Below are 25286 nucleotides of genomic sequence, written 5' to 3' on the forward strand. Positions count from 1 at the left end.
GTGTGAGGCTGTCTAACCCCTCAGCCACCGTGCACCAGCAGCCACAAACAGCAGGACTGTTTATTTAATTTAGCCTCTGCATCAACTCTGATGGGAAAGTGGATTCACTAATGTTTTCCCAAATGGAGAATCTCTTTAGATAGAAATCATGGGGTATTTGCTGTCTGGTTGATGGTAAATAACTGCAAAATGGCCTCAGGTCCCTCATCTAGGAAAACTTATGGCCGAGACACAAACTACCAGATGTCACCTAACCCAAGGCTCATGGGTCCTATCTTTATCAATGATTAAAATAAAGGGATTTTTAAACTACTCTCTAAATATAAAAGCACGCCTAAAGCACAATGCATCCATTAGGATTCATGATGGTGAAAATAATCATGTCCATCTCTCGAGACATTGAGGGGATCACAGTGAAAACATGAGCTTGATGAAGCCCCCAGACCCAGTGCTTGGTGCCTAACAGGTACTCAGTAAAAAGTATACAGTAGCTACGCTTGACTGTTTTTAGGGAGTCTTAGACCAGGGCGTGGAAGCAGGGAAGACAGGGAGCAGACACGCTGCAACCCTGTCCCCGCACACACTTACTGCGTCTCAGCCCCGAGCAGCATCTCCACTTTCTCACTCGCATGGTTACTAAGGATGGTCAGAGTGAAGAGGTGGTTGGCCGAGCTCTGTCTTGAATAAAGCATTGTGGAACTGTTCTTCCCTGGAGAGGAATTCAGCTCTTCGTTGTCACAAGATTCCACCAGTAGCTGATCTCTTAAGGAATAATCATTGACGTTGTAACTTTCTTCACTGTGAGGAAAAGGGAAAAGAACATGTCAACAATTCAGTGGATAGGACTGTGACATGGTCAGTTTTCATGTGGCCTTTGGGGAGAAGGTGTGGTGGGGGAAGGAAGGATAAGGAGAGAATAATTTATTTTAAAATGTGAGCTGGAATCTGAATTTTGTATCTATACAATGATTATGAATCAATATACACTTCCCAAATTAAGCCCGTTAATTACTATTTCTCTGTATTATGCTTAATTCTATCTCAGGTTTTAAAAAGCAATAGTAAACATGCCCTTCAATGGATGAATGGATAAGGAAGATGTGGTCCATATACACTATGGAGTATTGTGCCTCCATCAGAAAGGATGAATACCCAACTTTTGTAGCAACATGGACGGGACTGGAGGAGATTATGCTGAGTGAAATAAGTCAAGCAGAGAAAGTCAATTATCATATGGTTTCACTTACTTGTGGAGCATAAGGAATAACACAGAAGACATGGGGAGATGGAGAGAAGTGAGTTGGGGGAAATCAGGGGGGAGATGAAGCTTGAGAGACTGTGGACTCTGAGAAAGAAATGGAGGGTTTTAGAGGGGAGGGGGGCGGGGGGTTAGGAGAGCCTGGTGGTGGGCATTAAGGAAGGAACACTGGGTGTTATATGTAAACAATGAATCTTGGAACATTACATCAAAAACTAATGAGATACTGCACAGTAATTAACATAACACAATAAAAAATAATAATTATAAACGCTCTCGCTTTCATCTTATATTATCCTGGAACTGTTGTCACAAGAGAGACATACACACATAGTGGTAATGCTCAGACAGGTATGCTTCCCCAGTCTTCCCTCTGTCCACAGAATAAAGAGGGACTCCCAAACCTACCCACGCTCTGGGTAACAAGGGCTCACTCCCAGCCTCCAAACTACTAGGCACAGGGCAGAAGGAGAGTGTCAGAGGTCTGCCTGAGCTGTCCTTTTCCCAACACACACAGCCTTACCACCTGCTTCAGAAACCATCAGCACTGATTTCTCTATCCCTGCTTTTGCCCAAGATCCCCAGTAGTCCTCACTCCCTTGGACTCTCATTCCCATAGCACTGCAAACACGCCTGGTCTGGCCCCACCTTCCCTGAGCTCCTCAGCTGGTTTCTGAACCCCTTCTACTGGGTCCTCCGGAAATGGACCTCACGAAAGAAATCCAGCAAGATCTTAACAAATCCTCAGCCTTGTCCTTGAACCCTCCCTTTCTGGCCTTAAGAGAAATTTGGCTGTCCCTGGAAAATGTGGCCTCCCCTGAAGGTTCTCCTGCCAGCTTGCTTCTTGTTGCTGCTGCCAGAAAATGATCACTTCCCCTTCCCAAAAAGTCTTTTGCTTAGAAGCTCATGCTGTCTGGCTCTGCCTCAGAATCAGTCAGGGACACACTCCTTATGAGTCATCGCCCCTTATGAGTTTAGTTGCTGGCTCTGATGTCTCCCCAACACGACTTTCTTGAGTTTCCATGGAGGGGAGCCTTCCATTACTCTGGCTTCTCAGTTCCTTGACTTCCTCTTCACCAACTGTCTTATCCTCTGTCCTTCAGCTACCCCACCATTGTCATACCTCTCAGCCCTTGTCACTGCCATCAACCGCAATGTCTCTGTAATCCCAATGTCAATCAACCTCTTCCACCAGCATCTCTCCAATTTCCTTCTTTCTTCTAATCCTCAACCCCAGTCATTCTTTAGCTCTCTGACTCTACCACCTTTCCCCTGTCCTTAAACCCTTCACACCCTCTCATTCATACTTATTAAATTACCCAGCTTGGACCTCTTGTAGTTACAGTATGTAGTTATAACCACTCCGCGCAAACACGCTCACCTCCTTGGCAAATCCCAACCCTGGATAGATCCAACTCTCCCTCTACTCTGCCTGTATGTGTACCCTTGCAGCTGAATGCAGGAGAGCTCTAGAAATAACTGCTGAATAAATGGATGATTACGTTATGTATCCTAATACATTCTAGGAACAAAGCTGACTATTTACCTTAATTAAAAATAATTGCAAATGTATGAACTCAGAAGAACTAAGAGAAAAGGAAACCCCTTGCGCCTAATCAATTACACTAGGAATTTCAGGATAGGCCACTTTGCTCAAGATTTCTTAGAATTTCTCTCATTCAGTGGTGGACATCTGCATGTCGACCCTTTCCTTGTAACTCTCCTTAGACAACTTTAAAAATCTTTACCAAAATTTAGTTTGATGGATACCCCCCTCAAAAAGACAGCAAGCAGTTATCTATAAAAGCAAAATACTACCTTCTGATCAAGTCTAATTTGTTGCTAGGGCAATCTTCTGTATTAACTGAAAGTTCCCATGGCAAAATCATTTCCAATGCTCTCCTGAAACTGCCTACAGACCAAGACAGCCATAGTCAGGATATATAAAAATAGTTCTCACATCAGAGTAAGGTTTAACAAAGTTCATATGATTTTTACAAAAAGAGAAAGCAGGATACTATACTTTACAAACAAATAAAGTTATATATATATATATATATCTCCCCACTGAGTTCAGAGTCTGACATGGACTTGATCCCACGACCCTAAGATCACGACCTGAGCTGAAATCAGGAGTTGGCTGATTAACCAACTGAGTCACCCAGGTTCTCCAGGTTCTATTTTTAACAAGCCATTTTACCAGAAACAAAGCAGTAAATTTTTGGCAGTGCAGGGAAAGTTTATAATGTTGTCTAGATATCTCAAACATTGACTTAACAGCTCAGGACTCAGGATAAACACCAAACCTCAAAACATAAAAGCAAAAAAACTAAAATAAAATCTCAACAACATCAAAACCAAGAGAAAGGGTGAGATAAATGAGGGCTTCACTGTTACCGCGCTCTGTCTATTCCTCTTAATCTTCTGGTCCAACTCACAAGGTAAACAAGATGGTCGGGTAGGCAAAGACACCCCTTTCCAGTTAAAAATAATTCTGTTTGCTCTGAGAAATCCAAGCATCCTAACGCGTGTGCATGGGTATTCAGGTAGTACCCTAAACAATGACACTGCACAGGTATTCTTCCTATTTCCAAAGAAATAAAAGGCAAAGGAACCATCATGCAAGATGACTCAAGTTCCCCCTATGTGGCAGTCCCCACTAGAATCCAAGACCAAGAGGCCACAGGAAGGCCATGTAAACAGGCATGAATAAACTAATCAAGTCTTTCTTCTCCTTTTGATTTTCTGAGTTCCTCTTTTCCCCAGTGTTTATATAAATACAAACAATATCTACTAGTGTGTTTCATTAATGCTCTGAATCTTTCTTCTGGGGGCAATTAAGGCCAGAAAAAGTAGAAAAATTAAGAGTGGGTTTTTTTTTTTTTTTATTGTTCTCTTAAGCAATGACAATCACAACAGCATTAAGAGCTGAGGTGACTGTATGACCCCATTTCGGCCTGCTGTCCCAGGAAGATGAACTGTGGCCACTTTACAGCTCTGTGAGGAACCCACTTCTGTGCATCCGCACATCTGATTATGACCTAACAGGGAACCTGCCCCACTGTTCGGACTTCTGCATCCAAACAGGACACAGGAAACATGTCTTTGTGGTGGTGGTTTTTTTTTTTTTTTTTTTTTTTTTTTTTTTTAACGGATTCAACAGCAATTATCCAATATCATTATTTCTTCTAGACATGTAAACTTGTTTATTACACAATAAATAACACAACTTCTTTACTTCTTTTTTAATAGTCTTATATTAGAAAAAAAAAACCTTCATTTCATTTAACAGTAGTGAAATAAATTATTTATGCTCACCTTCTACTGTTCAAACCCAAGAGGACAAAAACTAAAAAGCAACTCCATCTCGCTAGCATGTCTGTCTTCCCCCACACATCCAGGCTCACACACTCAACCTCCTGAAAGTTCAAAATAACCATATTTTCTCCTCTCAGAATCTGCTAAACACTGGATGAAATTCATTCTGCTCATGTCCATCAGTGCCTTACTTGCTCATGCTGCTACCAAAAGGATAACTCTGGGTTAAAATATGTGCCTCAGCAGGAGGAAGAGGGGCGAATCCACAGGCAGAGGCAGCAACTGACAAACTAGTGCTCCACTCGGCTTCCTCCCCCACGCCCGGGATAACACAGCCTCAGTGGGGCTGGGAAAGATACCCCTTTCCGGAGGGAAGTTGATGCTAATCAGACTTCCCCGTGTTTGTCTCTATCATTTAACAAACATATGGTTTACATAGTCTCCGAAACAATTTGGACCATGTAATTAGGAAGTTAAATTGCTCAGAAAAAGGCAAATGGAAAAACCACCTTTCCTTGCATGGAGAAGTTTATACGTGGACTTCCTCCGATTGTCTGATAGGAGCTGCAAGTTCGCCAGCTGCACGTGGAGGCCCGTCTGCTCTGCGCGGGCAGCGGCCCCTATCAGGTGCAGCCATCAAATCTATAGAAGTCTCTAGCTCTGTGGTGTAAACAACGATCCGATTCCCTGTTGAAACCTACCTAAAGTTCTAGTAACCTCTGCTGAGATTCTTGTCTTGTCTTTTTCTTTGAACCGAGACAGAGAACGATCTGTAGACAACAGGATGTGGTGGTAAACACACACCTCAACTCTTCTCCCTCGGGAAGGCATTCTTTGGTTAGGCACCTTAGACAGTGTGTGGTCCTACTCTACGCTACCTCGCCGCGTGCGTTAGAACACCATATACCTTACTGTGAATACTGGCCTTCTTAAAAAGATTATTATGGATCACTTTGAACTTTCTCACCCATCAGTTTCTCTAAAGGGTGAAATTTTTCATAATGGGCCGATATTCATTACTTTTCAATCAGGACAGCATGTGACAACAGCGGACAACATGCCCTCATTTTTAAAACACCACAAGCACATATATCCACGTGCGTTAGCGAGCGTAGGATGCCAGACACCAACCTCAGTGTGGGACTTGCTCTGGGGAGGAGGAGGAGGACGGAGAGGGGATGCTCCACTGCAAATGCGTCTGTAATTCTACCTCAGGTTTTTCTGTTTAGAGAGGAGTGCTCTGATAACAATATGGCAAAAAGTATCGCTTCAATCTAGATGATAGGTACGTCAGTGTTTGATAATTTTCTGTACATCTGAAATACTTTCTAAGCCCAGCTTGTAAACAAAAACTTAATAATAAATGCTTGATATATTAATAAATTAATAACAAGTAATAAAATAAATACTAATGAATAATTATATATTATATATTAATAATAAATAATAAAATAAATGAATGTGTGAGGGTACAGTTAAAGTGACTATTGCATGATGGAATTTTTTTTGCCCTACAGACAACTGATTATTGGCAGATGACATCATTGCCTAAAAAGATACTGCAAAATGAGAGTGGAAAAAAAAAAAAAAGTTTTCCTGTGTATGAATGATAGTCACTTAGAAAATGTAATAGAAGAAATCATCTTATTTATAATAGCCACAAGACCCATAAAATGTTTGGGATTAAACCTAACAGTTTCTGCTATATGAAAACAGCCTCCAGACACTTCCTTCAGAAGAAGGCCCAAATGGATAAGAAAGTCTGATATTAGAGAGGTATCAATTCTTCCTAAATCAAAATATAATTTTATCACAATCCCAATGAAGTACACACAGCATTTCTGGGTGAAGCTGATTCTAAACCATACAAAAAATAAACATGTAAGCCCAGTCAGAAGGATTATGAAAAAGAATGAGAGTGATCCAGCCCTAGGACACATCAAAAGCATACTGTAAAACTACAATAATTCAAAGACTGGGCCTGGGCCAGTAGTTGACAGATGGATTAGTGAAACAGAATAGTGGGTTCACAAATTGACCCAAACACATTTCGGAATTTAGGACATAGTATAGGTGACATTTCAGATCTATGGGGAATTAATAGGTTAGTCACCAAATAATACTGAAACATTTGAAAAATAAAAAAAAGTTTGGATCCCCATCTCATTCAGTAACCAGGATATTTCCTTGGACCCAAGCTCAGGGTACATTAAGAGTCACAAGGAAGCAACAGAGCACAGACCCATCAGGGCCTGCCTTGTGCCTGGGGGAGGTGCTTTTAAACATGCAAATACCTTCGGGAAAGTTTCCATCTTAAACCTTTTTAGCAAATGTTTTACTTTAAGTACATAATAAGGGTGACCAGGAACAAGAATTAGGCTAGTTGACCAAGATGGAGCGAGACATTGGAAAGGAAAGATGGGGGTGGGGGGGAATGTGGTGAGAAGGGTTGGATTGTGAAGGCTTGATTTCCCACAACCCACTGCTCCCCAGCCCTAACTGTGAGTCGTCTCACATTTGACCATTTGACCATGGCGTCGTTCTGGAATTTTCTTTTATAGCTAAAATCTGACAGGTGGAAACCCAACCAGCACCTGCAATTCTTCTTCTCATAAGAGTTAAATTTAGAGGGATGCCCGGGTGGCTCAGTCAGTTAAGCGGCTGCCTTCGGCTCGGGTCATGATCCCAGCATCCTTGGATAGAGTCCCACATGGGGCTCCTTGCTTGGCGGGGAGCCTGCTTCTCCCTCTGCCTCCGCTGCCACTCTGCCTGCCTGTGCTCGCTCGCTCTCTTTCTCTCTCTCTCTCTCTGGCAAATAAATAAATAAAATCTTTAAAAAAAAAAAAAAAGAGTTAAATTTAGAAGAAAAGATGCTATCAAGAATTGTCCAAACCAACATGCTTTTCTGCATATATCAAAATAGTGATGTGTATTCATTTAACATACTCTCAGGTTCCCTGCTCTGAAAAACACTTACTTGGCCAGTGCCAAGATGTATGTCTTCTGGGCTAGCAGTTGCCTGCGTTTTTTGTTTTCTCAGACTCTGTCCCTATGCGCTGAAGGAATTGCTCCCCAAGGCCATCGTGGCCCAGCACCCCACCAAATCCAATGACCTGAATTTCATTCCTTAACATCTACAAAATTTGATTATGTCGAGCACCTGCGACAGCCTGAAACTCTATCTTCCTCTTCTAATGTCTCTGTGACATTTCTAAGTCATCCTCCTTTCCGGTCACTCTCCAAGATCCTCTCCTAGTCCCCTGCTTTTCCCTCAGGGATTTATAATGGCTCCACCATTCTCCCAGTGTGCTGATTCACACGATCTGAGGAGGTTTTTATAAGATCAAAGGAGATTCCTCCTACTTTCCTTCAAGACACGTGTAAGAATTCTTCCTAGGCAGATCTTAATTTGTTTCTCTTCCCCTTCTGAAAACACGATTTCTAAATCCCCATATTTGATCTTGTGCTTATTAACGAGAATAAAGATTACCCTAGTTAATATTTCTGGGACAAAGACTATTGGTCTATACTGAAACTTATTTTGAGTGAAGATGGATGTTGATTTCAGTTTTAAAGCTTGGTTTTAGAATAACACAAACAAGTTTTTTTTTTTGTTTTTGTTTCTTATATGGAATGCTTCATGAATTTGCGTGTCATCCTTGCGTAGGGGCCATGCTAATCTCCTCTGTATCATTCCAATTTCAGTTTATGTGCCACCGAAGCAAGCACTAGAATGATACAAACAAGTTTTGATTGAAGTGCTGTACAAGTTTCAACTAATGAATTACAGTATAATAGGTAGGAGTTGAAACTTGGTTTAGAATGTCTGGTAAGAATCTCAATTCTATCACTTACTCACTGTGATCTTCAAGTTACTGACCCTCTCTGTGTTTTCTCATCTGTAAAATAGGAACAATATACTAATCTCCTTAGATTGTTGTAAGGATTAAGAGAGATAATATATTTAATATCTTATTGCACATAAAGCTCTTAGAATCATGTCTGGCTCACAACCAGTGAACGTTAGCTATTATTTTTAATTTTCCTGACAGATCACGCATTTTAATTGCCTGACATTTTGTTAAAAGCTTGATAATTACAGGCACTTTGCAAACGGGCAAGTAGACTAAGGATGATTTGAACTAAACACCTGGGTCAAGAAATCCATGGTGTGGCAGCACTCCCAGCAAAACAAGGCACGATATTTATCCAGAAGATGATTTCAAAAAGACTTACTTGCTCAGTTCCTCAAAAATTATTCTGAAGACTAACAAACATGTTGCAGGCTTCCTATTTCATTGTCATCATATAACAAATAGTTATAAGGACCGTGTTTGTTGGTAAGATAAGGATCTGATGTGAATCACCATCCCCCCAAAATATGGCTAGTTACCCATCACAGGGACTAGAGGCCTCCTTCCCCTCCCCACAGAGCTCCAGATTCCACACTCCAGGACCCTGAGCGCCCACAGGATGCCCTGAACCTGTGGTCTTCAAAAAGGAGAGATGGGCAGGGCTGAGAGGTTGTTAGCACCTTACTCAAGCTTTCTCGCTGACATAACCAGAACCAGAAACAAGCTCTGAAGGACTGGTAGGCAGCTTCTTAAGTTGGTAACAGGGTGACTACAAATAACTAAGTAATCCTCACATTCAAGTTTCCTTCCACTGACTTCTATGAATGAAAGGAAAAAATACACACTGAATTCACTTTCTTCAGCCACAAAGTTATCCTATCTCTAATCAGTCGTAAGGGATGTTGCTAGAGAACCGCTACTACAAAATGGTACAAGCGATTCACATCAACTTATAAAAGAATAAAAATAGATCAATGGTTATTGCTCATTCACTTGTCATCTGATATGGATGGAGAGGGAGAGGCATTGGATTAAACACATTTGTTCCTAAGATCACATAGCAGGAGCCATAAATCAGGTCTGACCACAGAGTGCCCTATAACTTTCAGAAGTGAAACACTGGCTAAAGGTATCAAACCATTTTTTTTTTAATTATAAAATAATCTAGAAGCAGAAGGGCAGTAACTTGATTTGTGCCAAGATCTTTAGAGAGAGAGAGAGAGAGGATACTGGGAATAATAATGATACTCAGCATGTTTCAGCCACTGAGCAGGGACTGTCCACTGCTTTAAGAGCTTTTTTTTTTTTTTCTTTTTAAAGCTTTTATTTATTCAACAGAGAGAGACAGTGAAAGGGAACACAGCAGGGGGAGTGGGAGAGGGAGAAGCAGGCTTCCCACTGAGCAGGGAGCCCAATGTGGGGCTCAATTCCAGGACCCTGGGTTTATGATCTGAGTCGAAGGCAGACATTTAATGACTGTGCCACCCAAGCGCCCCTGTCTTAAGAGCTTTACATGCATTATCTTATTTAACTCTCACAGAAATTCCATGAAGAAGATGAACTGTTAAACCCATTTTGCAGATGAGGATACTGAGGCTCTAAAAGATTAACAGTAACTTGCCCAAGATCACATGGCCAGGATTTGAGCCCAGGTCTATCTGATCCCAGACATGGATTTCTTGCTTCTTGGTCACCACAGCTTTTAGCATTGAATAGCAATGTCAACTCTTCCTATGGGCTAGAGGAACTGATACCCAAACTATTCATGACATTAGAGGAATCAACGGTATGTGGGGCAGCCAGAGAAAAAGAAGATAAAAAGAAAAGAAACAGGGCTCCCATACCTCTCCTATTCTATCTCACTATCCTGAATTTAGAACCCGGTACCACAAGTGATCAGAAATAACCAAGGTTTATGTTCCGGGAATACAAGTGCTTTGAGTAAGAGAATCTTATGGCCTTTTCAAGATTCTCTTAAAATTAATCTCCAGGGAAGAAGTTTACCCTGCAGAGGAAGAGACAATGTCAGGTGACTTCAACTTTCTATGGTAGGAAAGCCTTCAAAATAGAAAAACTCAAAATGGGGTCAAGGCACTCCATGACCCTTTCCAGGGAGTTTGTGCAGCTGTAAGCCACTGGGCATTCAAACTCCTTGGGGAAACTCAAGTTCTAACTTAAGTCCCTGAACTTATGATAATGATCTGGTAGTAATTTTTATAGATAATCCTTTATTAAAACCATGAGGATTTGTCATGTGTCTTAGAGTCCAAATTATGTCAATATATAGAAGATTTATGTAACAAGGAATCAGAAAGTACAAATCCACGGCCTTAAATGTCTTCAGGAAGGAAATGTCATGAAAAGGAAACTCTTCCCTACATTTTGACGCTAGATTATCGAAAGGCAGAGGAAAGCTCACAAGTACAATTTGGTACTGGTTCTAATTTTCTCCTAGATCAGTAAAGGTGTTTATCAAAACAAACAAAGAAATATACCAAGTGTCTAGGTTATTTTTCCCAATGGTGTTACAGGATGGCAGAAAAGTGAAAATAGTCTAGAAAAATGAAGTTAAAAAAGAACAAGCATAGGGACACCTGGGTGGCTCAGTCAGTTAAGCATCTGTCTTTGGCTCAGGTCATGAATGATCCCAGGGTCCTGGAACCGAGTCCTGCATCGGGCTCCCTGCTCAGCGGGAAGCCTGCTTTTCTCTCTCCCTCTGCCAGCTGCTCCCCCTGCTTGTGTTCCCTCTCTCTCTCTCTGACAGACAAACAACTAAAATCTTTAAAAAGAATAGGCATCAAGAAATTGTTCTGAGAGGGGCTGTGGAGTCAGAAACTCAGATTAGAATCCTGGCTTTGCTGAGAGCCGCTCCCTCTCTCTGCCTCAGGGTCCTCGGCCATAAAATGGAAATAGTACTAATCTAGGTTGTTTTGACAACTCAGTGTTATGTTCCCTATGCACTTGGAGCACTGCTACTGGTATACTGTTAATGCTCCGTAATACAGGTTCTTATCATCACGATCACTCTTACTATCACTACTCCTCTAACTGCAGGAAATACCTGAAAACACCATGGTCACATTGTTTGTGGGTGGAGAATTCAAGAGAAGAATGAAAAAAATCAGAACGTGATACATTTACTGTTACAGACAAGACTAGACTGGACTTCTGCATTCTCTCAGTATGATGCCCAATGCCCTCTCCCCACCCCCCATCAGGCCCATGGATCCCCGCGCTCTGAACGTGCTGAAGGACACATCTCGGCCGATGGGAACAAAAAAGCACTACCGAAGAGACACTCACATGAACCACAGCCGGATAAGCAGCAACAGCCAAACAGAAGTGGGTTCTAGATCTCCAATCACTTCTGGCTTCTTTGACTTGAAGGCCACACTCCCTTCCCCGCGGTTATCCTAAAGGCAAGCCTGAGTTCTTTTACAGCATTCTTTAGGCTTCCCAAACTCCTTGTATGTTAATTAGTGTCCCATGGAAAAGATGATTTCCACGTTGTGGCTGGAACTGTCTGATCTAATCAGCTGTCAGCCTCCCCTGCTTCTCAATTACCACGTCCCACTGTGTCCAACCCTAGGGGACGCATCCTAGCTGAACTGAAACAGTCATGGCTCTCCCGTTCACCTTTGTCCTATGCCAGCATTCCCAGCCTCCTGTCTAATAAGTCTTGGGACCCATGACTGAACTATGAGACATAAGAAGTCTTCAGGGAATTGTCTGGGGAAGGTTTTCCTCTGTTGATAAAAAAAAAAAAAAAGAAATCGGGACACCTGGGTGGCTCAGTTGGTTAAGCAGCTGCCTTCAGCTCAGGTCATGATCCCAGCATCCTGGGATCGAGTCCCACATCAGGCTCCTTGCTCGGCAGGGAGTCTGCTTCTCCCTCTGCCTCTGCCTGCCATTCTGTCTGCCTGTGTTCATGCTCTCTCTCTCTCTGACAAATAAATAAATAAAATAAAATAAAAAAAAAAAGAAAGCCTCTTGAGTAAAGAGCCCCCCCTGGTCAGCCTCTATTTCTAAGCCTTGCCTCCCTCCTATGTCTTTGAACAAAATCATGAGGCTTGGACCTGCAGAAGCCATCTGCAACTGTGAAGGTATCTGCCTGGGGGCAAAAAGTGGAGAGAGCATGGTACAGCTGAAGAACGGACAAGGGCTGAGTTACTTGTGACCACGGAGCCCAGACTGCCCCACTTTGCCACATGTTGCAGAGGGAAGGAACTATCTAGAGGATCTGAACCACTGTTATTTGAGAATTGTTGCACACAGCCAAAAGCTTTCCTAAGTGATCCAACAGTGAATCTCCCAAAGAGAAATGGAGATGGAGGGTTTCCCAAGGTCACCTGACTTGCTGTGTGTGTGTCTGTGTGTGTGTGTGTGATGATTCACCAGTTTTATTACCTTAAACCCTTTAGTATGATAACACTTTTCCTTTCAGCTCAAACATTAGTTGATATGATAGGACAAAAGAAAAGCAGTACTAAAAACACTTCCTCTGTAGGGCACACTTTTGCAAACATAGTCCTAAATGTTTTTGAAATTGAGGTTATAAGGTAAAATCCCAGAGATATGATAAGCCACATGATAAACAGAGGTCCAGATTTGTTTTTGTCAAAATTAATCAAAAATTAATATCTAAGGGAGCAGAATACAAAAATCACATCCTTTAAAAATAAAGGAGAATTCATGGGTGCCTGGGTGGCTCAGTGGGTTAAGCCTCTGCCTTCAGCTCAAGTCATGATCTCAGGATCCTGGGGATCAAGCCCTGCATCGGGCTCTCTGCTCTGCAGGGAGCCTGCTTTCCCCAGCCTCTCTGCCTACTTGTGATCTCTGTCAAATAAATAAATAAAATCCATTTAGAAAATAAAATAAAGATAAAAATAAAGAAGAATTCAAAGTAATTTTAGTTTGGGAGTAGAATGAGGGGGACCTGCCCCTGGAATAATGCATTCACTCCAACTGTTTATATTTCCACAATTAGTTCAAATTTAACAGACATTTATAAATGATCATTATGGGCCTGGTCACTGGGCTACCCACTAAGTATACAAAGGTCAGCAAGACAGACGTGAACACATAATAACACAAATGTTATGGCTAGAGATAGTACAGGGTTTTATGGGACCATAAAGCAACAGAAATGAATCCACTACCAAGGACTGGATAAGAACTCCCAGTGGGTGTGACAATTCATCTAGACCTCAAGACCTCAAGAATAAAAAAGGACTTTGCCTAGAAAAGGCTTGGGTGGAGTGGATCAGTGAGGAGGGAGAGAAGTCGGGCAAAGAAAGTTGTGCCGGGTCCTGGTGGCTAGAAATGTAGTGGAGTATGTCTAAGAACAAGGGAGGACCACAGAAGGGCCATTTGCAAGAGATGGACTGAGTAGATGTGTCCTTTAAAAAGCATACTTTTACATTCTTCCGTAGAATGTCAAGTGGATGGGGGGATGGTGGCGTTCCAGTTAGATGTCTCATAGGTGAATTCAAGGTGTCTCCACAAGGGCACTGGCAATAGGAGAGGAGAGAAGCCATTACACGGGCTGCTTAAGAGATAAGTGATTGGCTGGACAGGGGAATGCGATGAGGATACGGAGCCAAAGTCATCTTCTGGGTTAATTGTGGAGCAACTGGAGGCAGGGAGTGGCTTTAACAAAGGAGGAGAGACCCTGGAGAAGGAAAAGGTCTGAAGGAGAAGATATAGATAAAGGTAAACTATGAGTCCTCCAAACGGAGGTGTTGGAGTCACATGACCAAGACGACATTCCAAAATTATGTAAAATGGCATCAGTCAATGTTAAAATTAAAAAAAAAAAAAAAAAAAAAAAGGTGTGTTCTACAACTGGCTTCAGACATCATTCTTAAGCACAATTTATTCATTATGTGATCATAATCTACAGTGGTGATGGGCTGGGGGAGTGTAGGGAGTTGAACTGTGCCCTCCAAAAGTCTGCTTAAGTTCTAACCCCTGGTACCTGTCCAAGGGACCTTATTTAGAAATATGGCCTTTGCAGATGTAATCAAGTTATGGTGAGATCATCCTGGAGTAGCGCAGGCCCTAAATCCAGTAACTGGTGTCCTTATAAGGAGAGAGAGATTTCAAGACACACGGAGACACAGAGAGAAGGCCATATGAAGACAGGCAGAGAGTGGAGTTATGCTACTCCACGCCAAGGAGTCCCAGGAGCCACAAGGAGCTGGAAGAAGTGAGGCAGGATTCTCCACAGAGACTTCAGAGGGAGCAAGGCCCTGCAAATATTTTTATTTTGGACCCCTGCCTCCAAAATTGGGACACAGTCCATTCCTAATGTCTTGAGCCGTCCAGTCTGTGAGACTCTGCTATAGCAGCTGAAAAGAACTAACAGAGAAGGAACGGCTTTTACTTCAGAAGAAATTCGGGGGAGGGGATTCAAGCCAGAGAGAAGGCACCGAAGGAAAATAAGGCAGTGAATTACCTCACAAAATAAGGCTTGTGCGAGTCTGAACCTATTTAGGTCTTGGAGTCAGTTTTCACATTTCAAATGTGGACATAAAAGTACTTGGTCCCTGAGGCTGGACATGGGATGGTCTGTGTACCGTAATGGATAATAATAAATAGGTTATTATTCAATACTCTAGGAATATAATGTGGCAGTCTGTTCCCCTATTACAGTATTACTGTTGGTGCTCTGTCAGGTCGGACACATTTGCACACCCCCTATCATGAAGGCAGTACTCGTTGACAGTCTGGCATCACCGCGGTTCAGCGGTTCTCAAATGGCGGCAATTTGCACCCTTCACCCAGGGATATACAACAATGTCTGGGACATTTTTGGTTGTCCCAACTGAGAAGGAGAGGCTACTGACAAGTAGTACGTAGAGACCAGGGATGCTGCTAAAACATCCTGTCAAGAGTCAAGAGTGCTGATGTAGGGGACACCTGGGTGGCTCAGTCTGCTAAGCATCTGTCTTTAGCTCAGGTCATGATTCCAGGGTCCTGGGATCGAGCCCCAGATCTGGCTCCCTGCTTCACAGGGAGTCTTCTTCTCCCTACCCGCCCCCCACCCTGGCTCGTGCTTTCTCTCTCAAATATTTATCTATTTAACAGACAGAGATCACAAGTAGGCAGAGAGGCAGGCCAAGAGAAAGGAAGGGAAGCAGGCTCCCTGCTGAGCAGAGAGCCCAATGCAGGGCTCGATCCCAGGATCCTGAGATCATGACCTGGACCAAAGGCAGAGGCTTAACCCACAGAGCCACTCAGGTGCCCCAAATAAATAAATCTTTAAAAAAAAAAGAAGAGCACTGAGGTGAGAACTCTGCTCTAGAAGTACCTACATAACGGGCAGTCAGAGCTTCAACTACAAAGAATTCACTTTCTCATCCAGAAGAGCCTAACAGGTCACGTATCCTTCAGAAATGTGGTCGAAGAGACTATTAATACAGTGACCCATAACCAGCCCAGGGATAATGGAAACTTCCTCTAGTTGTCTAAAAAAGGTGAAAACCCCTGCCCTGGAGGACAGCCCTGCAGTCACTACCAGCTCTGCAAGCCTGGCACTGACACACAGGTCACAGAGCCGAGGCGGCCACACCTACTGCCATCTATGGAGTGTGCTCAGCGTAAACCAGCTGCCAGACTGGGTCAGAGGAGGAAGAGGAACCGCTCTCCCAGGCGGTCTCCCCCGGTAGCCAGGAGCCTCCCTGAAGCTGAAACCCCTAGAAGACCCAGCAGCTAAGTCCCTTGGCTGAACCCTGGAATTACAATTAGGCAGTGGGTGGGTGGCTCGGCCCTCCAGAGTTGGCACAGGTAATTATCCTTTATCTGTACCTCGCAGCCAAGTCTAAATTATTGCCGTCTTCAAAGCTGTCGTATCTCCTTCGCTGCTGCCTCTGGCATGCAAAGCATTCGTAGTTGCCTCCTTGAAGCTACAGGGTAAATACGGCTGCACATACTGTACATTTTTAACCGAGCCTGTTTATCAAGTCTCTGAGGTCTGCTTGTCACCGTCACCGTGAATTCAGGTCATAAACAACTTGAGCCTTCAGTGCTATTCTCCTAGAAATATGAGGAGCTCATGGTGAAGGGGAAAAAAGAAATCCCAGTTTGGTAAAGGCAAAGACAGGTATCAAGGTTGCCCTCTTCGTTGGAGCCATATGTATATATTTTTTCCTTTCACTTGCTAATAATACAAGTTCAAACATACCTGAGCAAATACATGTGGGAGAGCTGTGGAGGCAAAACCAGCCATAACGACAAAATCCGCCATGGAGGGCAAAGCACATGGCTGAGTAGAAGAGCATATACCTTAATTCTCAAGTTCCAAAAGTCTATTTACTGGGTAGTTCTACGCAAGTTTGAGAATAAAAGTTGTGCTATATTGGCTTAAATACCCTTAATGTTTTCATGAACTCACTGAAGACATCATAATCAAAGCTACATTTATATTTAAGATCAGCTTCGTCCTGTCAACGTATATTTTATCAAGAAAATGAAAAGTTTAGTTCCAGCTTTTGGTCCACTGAGACAGAACAAATATTTCAACAGCTGGAAGATGTTAAAAGTCCAGAATAATGGCATTTGAAGAGTCATATATAATTACTTTCTCCTAAAAACAAAACATCTCAAAGAAAGCCAAAAAAGCATGCTATCTCATAGGAAACCAAATAAACATAAAAATACAAAATTATAATCCCTCCCCAATTTTTATTTATCAAATTTACCTAGCTATCGGGACTACTGAAACTGTCCCAGGTAAGAGAAATAATTTCTTCCTGAAGTTATGGCAACAGTATTTTCCTAAGTATGAAAAACAGTAAGTAGCATCTTTAAGTATTTATCATAGTCGTAGTACGGCTTTTCAGGATAGACTGTACATAATTTTCATTTCAGCTGGACACCAAGCAGCAGCTGAAATAATTTATAATACAGGCAAATTAAAAGAAGCAAAAAGAAAAGCTCCTACTCTGTTTCAATTTAGCTTGAATTTTCAAGCTGAAATATCAGCAACTCAGAGGTAGAATTTAAACTATCTCATGATAAACCTGCACTTTTATTTTATACATTTATAGAGGACTGTTACCAGGTTTCCCTTTCCCCTTGTCTATCTAAACTGCACCCCATGAACTACACTTACACCTATTTTATGCCAGCAGTTCAACCCACCATCATTGCCTTCCTATGTGAAAAAACACCACAGATTTATGTTGTTTCTCTAAGTTCACATTCTAGAAAAGATGGAGTATTTACAAAGGACCAGTAAAAAAATACTTTGCAATCCCTCAAGACACTGAGTACACTTGATGAAGAATGTTCCCTAAAGAAAGACAGAGTTGGGGCCACTGTATGGCTCAGATGGTTAAGCATCTGCCTTCGGCTCAGGTCACGAACTCAGGGTCCTGGCATGGAGTCCTGCATCAGGCTCCCTGCTCCGTGGGGAGTCTGCTTCTCCCTCTGCCTCTGCCTGCAGCTCCCTTCCACTTGTGCTCTCTCTGTCTCTCTGTCTCAGATGAATAAATAAAATCTTTAAAAACACAGAGCTGAGGGGAGTGTATGTGTGTGTGTGTGAGTGTGTGTGTGTGTGTGTGTGTGTGAGAAACACTCTCCCAGCTGACTGACTTTATCCCCTTCAGAAGGAAGTACTGGCGTACTGCTCTCATTCTCCCAGTCACAGGGAGAATTCCTAGACCAGTAGCCATTAAGAGCAGTGGGTTTCAAATTAAGTTACAAACACTCGAATTGTGTCCCAGCTTGTTCTCAACTGGAGCAACTTTGATGTGTTTTGTACAGAAATTCTATGACAGAAGAAGTGTGAAAAACGCTGATAGTGAATAATACGAGTGCTACCTCCCCAGGGATGTTATGAGAATCCAATGATAAAATGTGTAAAATGCTCAGAACTGCGGCTTGCGCACTGGAAAAGCTAGACAGAGGTTGGCAGGGATGATCTCAGTCTCGACTGGGTATGAAATTTAAAGAAAATGAAACATGGATGCTACTATGATGCCACACAGGGAAACTGTAAGTCTAACATCACAAGCTTTTAAAGGATAATCAACCCTAAAGGACAATTGAATTACAGAGCTTTAAAACCAGACATACGGCCAGCAACATCACAAAATGGCTTACCTTTTCTTCTTGGTGATAATGAGCACGTCGTTAAAGAGAAAGAAGTAGACTTGCTGTTTAGATGTCCTTCTTGAGAAAAGCACAGTGTCTTCTACATAGGCTGTCAACTCACCTCTTTTGACCAACCACCGGGAAGAGGAGACTAAAGGAAAAGGCTACAGAAGGAGAAAAACTCAGTGTATGAAGCCAAATGAAAGTCCTTTTAAGATTATTGAAGGGGAAGTTAAACTCCCATCTAAACAAACAATACATATCCTGGTATACATCATTACTTTATAAGTATATAACAGTGAAATATAATTAGAGAAGTACAGTATATTCTCCAAGAGGAAATGAAAGAAGAACAATTATTTCCCAATAGAAAAAACTATTAACTTGCTTATAAGACAACTAAAACTCAATGAGAAAATATTATTGGGTCAGCCCCAAATTATTACCCTTCTGTAACTCTCAAAAGATGGACAGGGAGTCACTTAAAATGGAAAAGCATCAAAAGGAAATCTATCAGTACCAAACTGCTGCTATTTTAAATATCACAGAACAGAACCTGATAACTATAGTTACAAAAAACAAAAACGTCTACATTCACTTTATCAACTAAAAGGATTTTATTCAACAGGAAAAACCCTACAAACTATGTTTTGTCTACTGATATTTACTTAGTCATAGTCTGGAGAACACCTGTTCTTAAGTTTATAGTAGTTTTCCTCATAGAAATTCATCTCTGACAGCATCAGGCCACTTTCTCATTATGCAAACTATGTTCTTTCAAAATAATCCATCTTCATCTCATAGAAAAGCCTGTATCCAAGGAATTACATACTGCTTTTTCTTTATTCAGTGCCCAGTTTCCAACTGAAAAACTCTCAAAACTACAGAATAATCCTTATCCTTGAGTTCTTTTTTTTTTTTAAGTTATGAGAAATGCTTACTGTCAAAAATCTGATTTTGAAAACTGTACCCAGAGAATAAGCAAAAGGTCTTGGACACATACACAGCTGTAATAGTTCCAAAGGCCATCCTTTTCAGGGAACAGTAATTTAAAAATAGCTAGAGGAAACTGAGGGTATAGAGAAGAAATAAGAAAGCTAAGAAAGGATTTCATACACGAACACACACACACACACACACACACACGCTCATATATGTATTTTTTTAATTTTATAAAGGGACCTTTGTAAGGAGGTTGCTCATCAGTTACAGACTATTTTCCTGAAGGTTTAGAAAGGAAGATGAAAGATTATGGTTGACCTCAAACTTTCGAAGTTGGCTATTAAGGGAGTTCATGGAGTTTCCAGCCCCCAAATCGCAAATCAAACAATTATCCAACTGGGATGGCTGAGACTTAAAAGGCAATAACAGAGAGATGCTTAGACAACTCGGGAGGACCCTACCATCCCACCCCAGAGGTCACCACAAGGGATCACGTGTCGGGTTTGGTCCCATGAAAGGGATGCAGTTGTGGAGAACACAGAGCTAACTTGCTAGCGCGTGTAAGCCTACAGGATATACTGAGGGCGTTCTTCGGCTCAGGTCCAGTGTATACGCCACCCGAGAGCAGTTCTTGGTTCAGGAAACAAGGGAAGTATATCTTTCATTCTACATAGTTTTAAAAACAGATTGATTTTTATGGACTCCTCACATTCCATGAGGCAAAAATTAAGATCTAAAATCAGCAGCAGTTTTCAAGATGTCAATGCTTTTTTGAAAGCAAAAATCTGGCATTATAAGTGTTGTTTGTTTACAAATTTACTATTAGGAGATTAAACTCATTTCAATAGTTTTGGGTTTTTTTTTGTTTTTGTTTTTGTTTTTAAAGAAGAAACTACTAAAATGACCAAAGAAGAGAATCCAGACAATCCACGGTAGAATAAATGAATGCCCCTAGTTAAGAAACTCTGACTAGAACTAACACTAGAAAAGAAATACATGAACAAAAATATTTCCTTAAAAGTCCTGAAATAATTTCTATGGAGAAAAGACTTTTCATTCTTTTTGGTTTTAAGCAGCATCTTAGAAAACTAGCTTCTGCGTAAAATTTAACAATTTTATAGGCCAGCAATACAAAGAAGAGTTGCTGATGAATAACTTTTTAATCAATATAAAATTAATCATTTAAGCATTTTAAAGATTTATTTATTTATTTATTTATTTGACAGAGAGAGAGAGATCTTACAAGTAGGCAGAGCAGCAGGCAGAGATAGAGGGGGAAGCAGGCTCCCCACTGAGCAGAAAGCCCGATGCAGGGCTCGATCCCAGGAACCTAAGATCATGACCTGAGCCAAAAGGCAAAGGTTTAACCCACTGAGCCATCCAGGCACCTCCATTTAAGCATTTTAAAGTGTACATGTAATTCGGTAACTTTTAGTACATTCACAGTGCAATGCAATAATCATCACCACCTAATTTCAGAACATTCTCATTACTTGAATGGTAAGTAATCAGAGAGGGAGAAAAACCAAGAGAGAATTTTTAACTATAGGAAACAAACTGAGGGTTACTGGTGGAGGGATGGGGTAACAGGGCAATGGGAATTAAGAAGGGCACGTGATGTGATGAGCACCAGCCGAGGAATTACTGAACTCCTCATCTGAAACTAGTGATGTACTATATGTAGGCTAATTGAATTTAAATAAATAAATAAATAAATAAACCCCTATATGCAGTAAGCGGTCACTCTCCATACTGCCCTCTCTCTCCTACCCAGGCCCTGGGAGCCAGTAATCTACCTTCCAAATTTGCCTATTCCGGATAGTCCATATCAACAGAATTATTGAATACAGGACCTTCAATGGTGGCATGTATCAGAACTTTAATCCTTTTTTATGGCTAAACACTACTTCACTTTATGAATGTAGCACATTTTATTCATCAGTTCACCTATTTTCTTGACGGACATTGGGGTCAATTCCACTTTTTCGGCTATTATGAATAATGCTGCCATGAACATTCACATAAAACATTTCATTTGAATGACTGTCATCAGTCCTCCTGAGTATTTACCTAGCAGTGGAATTGCTGGGTCATATGAGAACTCGAAGCCACCAAACTGTCTTCTGTAATGCACAGACTTTTTAATACCTCAGACTTCTGCATTTGTCCACTATATCTTGGACTTCTAGTTATAAGCCAAGTCCCCAAATAATGACCAGGAAACCTATCCACCCACCAATACACCACCCCACTCCATTGCACTTAATTTATGTTTCATGGTCTAGCCCGGCATCCTCAACTTCCCCATGTGCTTATTCATAAGGCCAAACTTTCCATTACAAGACAAAAAAATATTCCTCCCCAACTCTGAGGAGGCAACTTTTAGAGAAAGCTGGGGTCTACAGGAAAAAATACTCGGATCTGAGGTACAAACTGGTGTCTGATCTTAACTGGTGACCAAGTTTTTCTCCAGAGCCCTCATTTCCTTCCTACTGCCAGGGTTCTTGGATGGAAAGTCTAATCTGTTTAAACAGTTTCACATCTTATTCACTCTTCATCCCTCTGCAACATGCCTACCAGGCCTATGAAACTATTCTTTCTTTTTTAATGTTAAGTTAGTCACCATACAGTACATCATTAGTTTTTGATGTAGTGTTCCATGATTCATTGTTTGCATATAACACCCAGTGTTTTATGCAATAGGTACCCTTCCTTAATACCCATCACTGGGCTCACCCATCGCCCCCAACTCCCCTCCCTTCTAAAATCTCCCACTTGTTTCCCAGAGTCCATACTATGAAACTATTCTGACAAAGAATCTGAATATTTACCTCTTGCTTACTGTCAATCAGATCTGTTCCAAGTCCTTTATATAATGAATTTAATCCTCACAATAACTCCCTAAGGGAAAGTAACTATCATCAGTCCCATTTTAAGGTTCAGAAAACTGAGACATAAAGTAATGTCCAAACTCACAGAGCTAGTAGCTGCTGGAGTTATTTTCTAATTTGCAATTTCCTAATTTTTTTTTCCCCTTAACTTTTTCTTATCTCTCTGAGCTTATACACTGAAGATACTTCTTGTCTATATGTGAGTTGCAAATATTTTTCCAGTTTGCTATTTCTCTCTCTATTTTTTTAAGTCTTATTTTTCTCTTCTATAGAAAAAATTTTAAAATTTTTTTCATATATATGAACTTACCAATTTTTTTAATGACTTCTGGATTTGGAATAAGTTCAAAAGGCCTTTCCCATGTTGCTGAAGTGTCGCTTCCCTGCTTAGAACTTTTCAGTAGCTCCCAGATGACCTTGCTCAGCTGTTCCTCTTGGCACATAAGGCCCCCCAACGTGAACTGCTGTTTACTGCTTGACTCTGCCTTCTCCCCCTGCATCCCATGCCTACCCACACTGGATGCATACAACTGCTGGGCTAAAGCAGCTGAAGCCATGCCCTGTCCATTTGTTCCTCCTTTTTACTTCTATAAGACCCTTCCTAACTCACCTTTCAAGATTCAGCTTAAAGGTACCTCTGGTATGAAGCCTTGCCTGACTGCGACTAGCTCCCCACGTGGCCCAGTATGTCTCATGGGTAGGGCTGACCACCCCTTCCCATTGAGAGTGTTCTCCCCCCCCCAAAAAAAATGTGCGGGGAGGAATCAAACCATAAAATTCACTCTTAACTATAGAGAACAAACTGAGGGTTGCTGGAGGGGAGGTGGGTGGGGGGAGGGTCTAGATGGGGGATGGGCATTAAGGAGGGCACTTGTTATGATGAGCACTGGGTGTTGTATGTAAGTGATGAATCACTGAATTCTAAAACAAATTTTTTTAAAGAAAGGAGAGAAGTTCTCAATTGTCTTCCATCCACAGTGACAGCAGCAGACGATGCAGACTCCTGTGTACTTCAGGGGTCTTCCAGTAGACGGTTAAGTTTCCTGAAGACAGGAATCAGGTTTTGGTTTTCTGGCTGCCTTCCACAGAGAAAGTGCTCACAAAATTTGTTGAAGCAACACATGTGCTTGGACAAATCATTTGACTTCTTCAAACAGCTATAGCTTCTCCTCTTTAAAATGAATGGAATAAAAATGTCCACTGTTGCCCATAAAGTGCTATGGAAATAATATCCTCAGATTTTACGTATTCCTAAGTAGTCTGAATTAAGGGTCTTATTGTAAATCTAAACACAGAATATCTTCCTTTAGGCTTGCAAATATTTTAATCATTGAACCAAAAGAAAACAAAAAACCCAAAATTCATGAACTCCATTGATGTTAACCATATATTTTTAAGGATCCGTGGGGTAAGCATTTTTCAATTACAAATTAATTTGGGGCTCTAGAGAAACAGAGCTTAAAGATATCTCAAGCCAACAGATTTTCAGTAAAGAAAAATGATCAGGGAAAAGATTTATCATCTTTAAAAATCAAAATGGTTAGGAATTTATAATCTTCAGAAAGGATGAGATAAAGCTTTTGATGTCTAGGTATATTTTCTAAAATACTTAGAAACGAATTACCGAGAAGGAGGGAGGGAGGGAGGAAAGATGGGTTTGGAAATGGCTATACATTTCTGTAGAAGGCCATGATGACAAACTGCATATGTGCATTTGTTTTTCACAAGTACACATCATCTTCCGTTCTAAGAATTATGTGTCACGTTCCTGCCTCTCAACCATTGTAGTCAGGATGTTCTGGTGAGAGTTTACACTGATCTTCAAGTCAAGACACAGGCCCCTCCGCCTGATTCCATCACCACTAGCCCAGTGATCCCTTTAACAATTAAGTATTCTCTGGACTTTATATTCCTCATTTATAAAATAAAAGCATACAGCTCTACTGAACCAGTGGTCCTCCAGCCATAACAGCAAGGCAGAGAATCTCCTTTCCGCACAAGACCATGAAATGCTGATCCCTTTCACAGATACCTACCACGCAATTTAGGAGCATTTTTACTATGAAAAAATACGACTAGTCACTTTAAGTTGTTTAATTAAAGTTACAAGTTACAAATACAACAGAATCACAATCGTGTGATCCCGCATCCATGCAGAACTCAGTTGTGAGCCAACAAAGGACTATGACCCAGATTTGCCATTAACAGTCATTTTCTTCTTTACACATCCTGTCATCCACTCCTAAACAGTATCGACAAGCAGGGAGAGGCAGCACATACCCAAAAAAGAATTAGGGAAGAAAAACTAATTTGAAAAGAACACTCCACTAACAATCTTTTTCTTTTCTTTTTTTTCAGAATGGAAGAGGAGTGTCTTTACCTAATTGAGGAGAACACGCGCTACAATGTATGGATTTTGTTTGTTTTGCAGGACACTTTGAGAATAGTCGTGACATCACTATCCATTCTAAAATTCTTTTTTTTTTTTTTAAACTACCCTTTTTCCTAAATTTAGGGAGGCAGCGTGAGGAAATGTGCTAGTTAGATAAACCTAACCTTGTGGCCTTGAGAAAGGCAACTTTATCTGGTTACCATAAGCAGGAGCAGAGCTGCCTGGAGCTTCTATGATGCCCTCAGCCGGTGCAGTTCATCTCCGGTCAATTTATGGCCCTTCTTTGAAAAGCAAATTCCTATGCACTTTGTTGCCCTTAACTATCTGTCTCTATTTACATAAGATTTAAGCAAGAGCAGCAATAAATCTGTTTATGAAGAAACACGAGAATACCTTAATTTTAAATTCCAGCTGGGAGTTAATTGTGTACATCATTTCAGTCCTTTCCATCTTCCGAGCTCCTTCATTGCACAGTCGAACCAGCTGAGAACAAAGAAGAAGAAGGACGGTGAAGAGGTCAAGGAGAGAAACCT

At 41.4% G+C, this 25286-nt stretch overlaps 1 protein-coding gene and 1 non-coding gene across 5 annotated transcripts in view; both read right to left on the reverse strand.

The window, feature by feature from the left end:
- ARHGEF26 (Rho guanine nucleotide exchange factor 26) overlaps positions 1 to 25286 on the reverse strand; it is a 123468-nt gene that overhangs the window by 15856 nt on the left and 82326 nt on the right. For all 4 annotated transcript variants that reach the window (XM_059163714.1, XM_059163713.1, XM_059163712.1 and 1 more), the window contains 3 exons: positions 25147 to 25236; positions 18538 to 18692; positions 589 to 798 (listed from right to left, as the gene is read on the reverse strand). In XM_059163714.1, the coding sequence (XP_059019697.1) occupies positions 589 to 798; positions 18538 to 18692; positions 25147 to 25236 (455 nt within the window). The remainder of the gene's footprint in view (positions 1 to 588; positions 799 to 18537; positions 18693 to 25146; positions 25237 to 25286) is intronic.
- LOC131826147 (U6 spliceosomal RNA) lies at positions 8199 to 8305 on the reverse strand. The gene has a single exon (XR_009351444.1). It is a non-coding gene; the product is annotated as a U6 spliceosomal RNA (small nuclear RNA).

Source organism: Mustela lutreola, chromosome 2, assembly GCF_030435805.1.
Source record: "Mustela lutreola isolate mMusLut2 chromosome 2, mMusLut2.pri, whole genome shotgun sequence".
In the NCBI taxonomy this organism is placed as follows: domain Eukaryota; kingdom Metazoa; phylum Chordata; class Mammalia; order Carnivora; family Mustelidae; genus Mustela; species Mustela lutreola.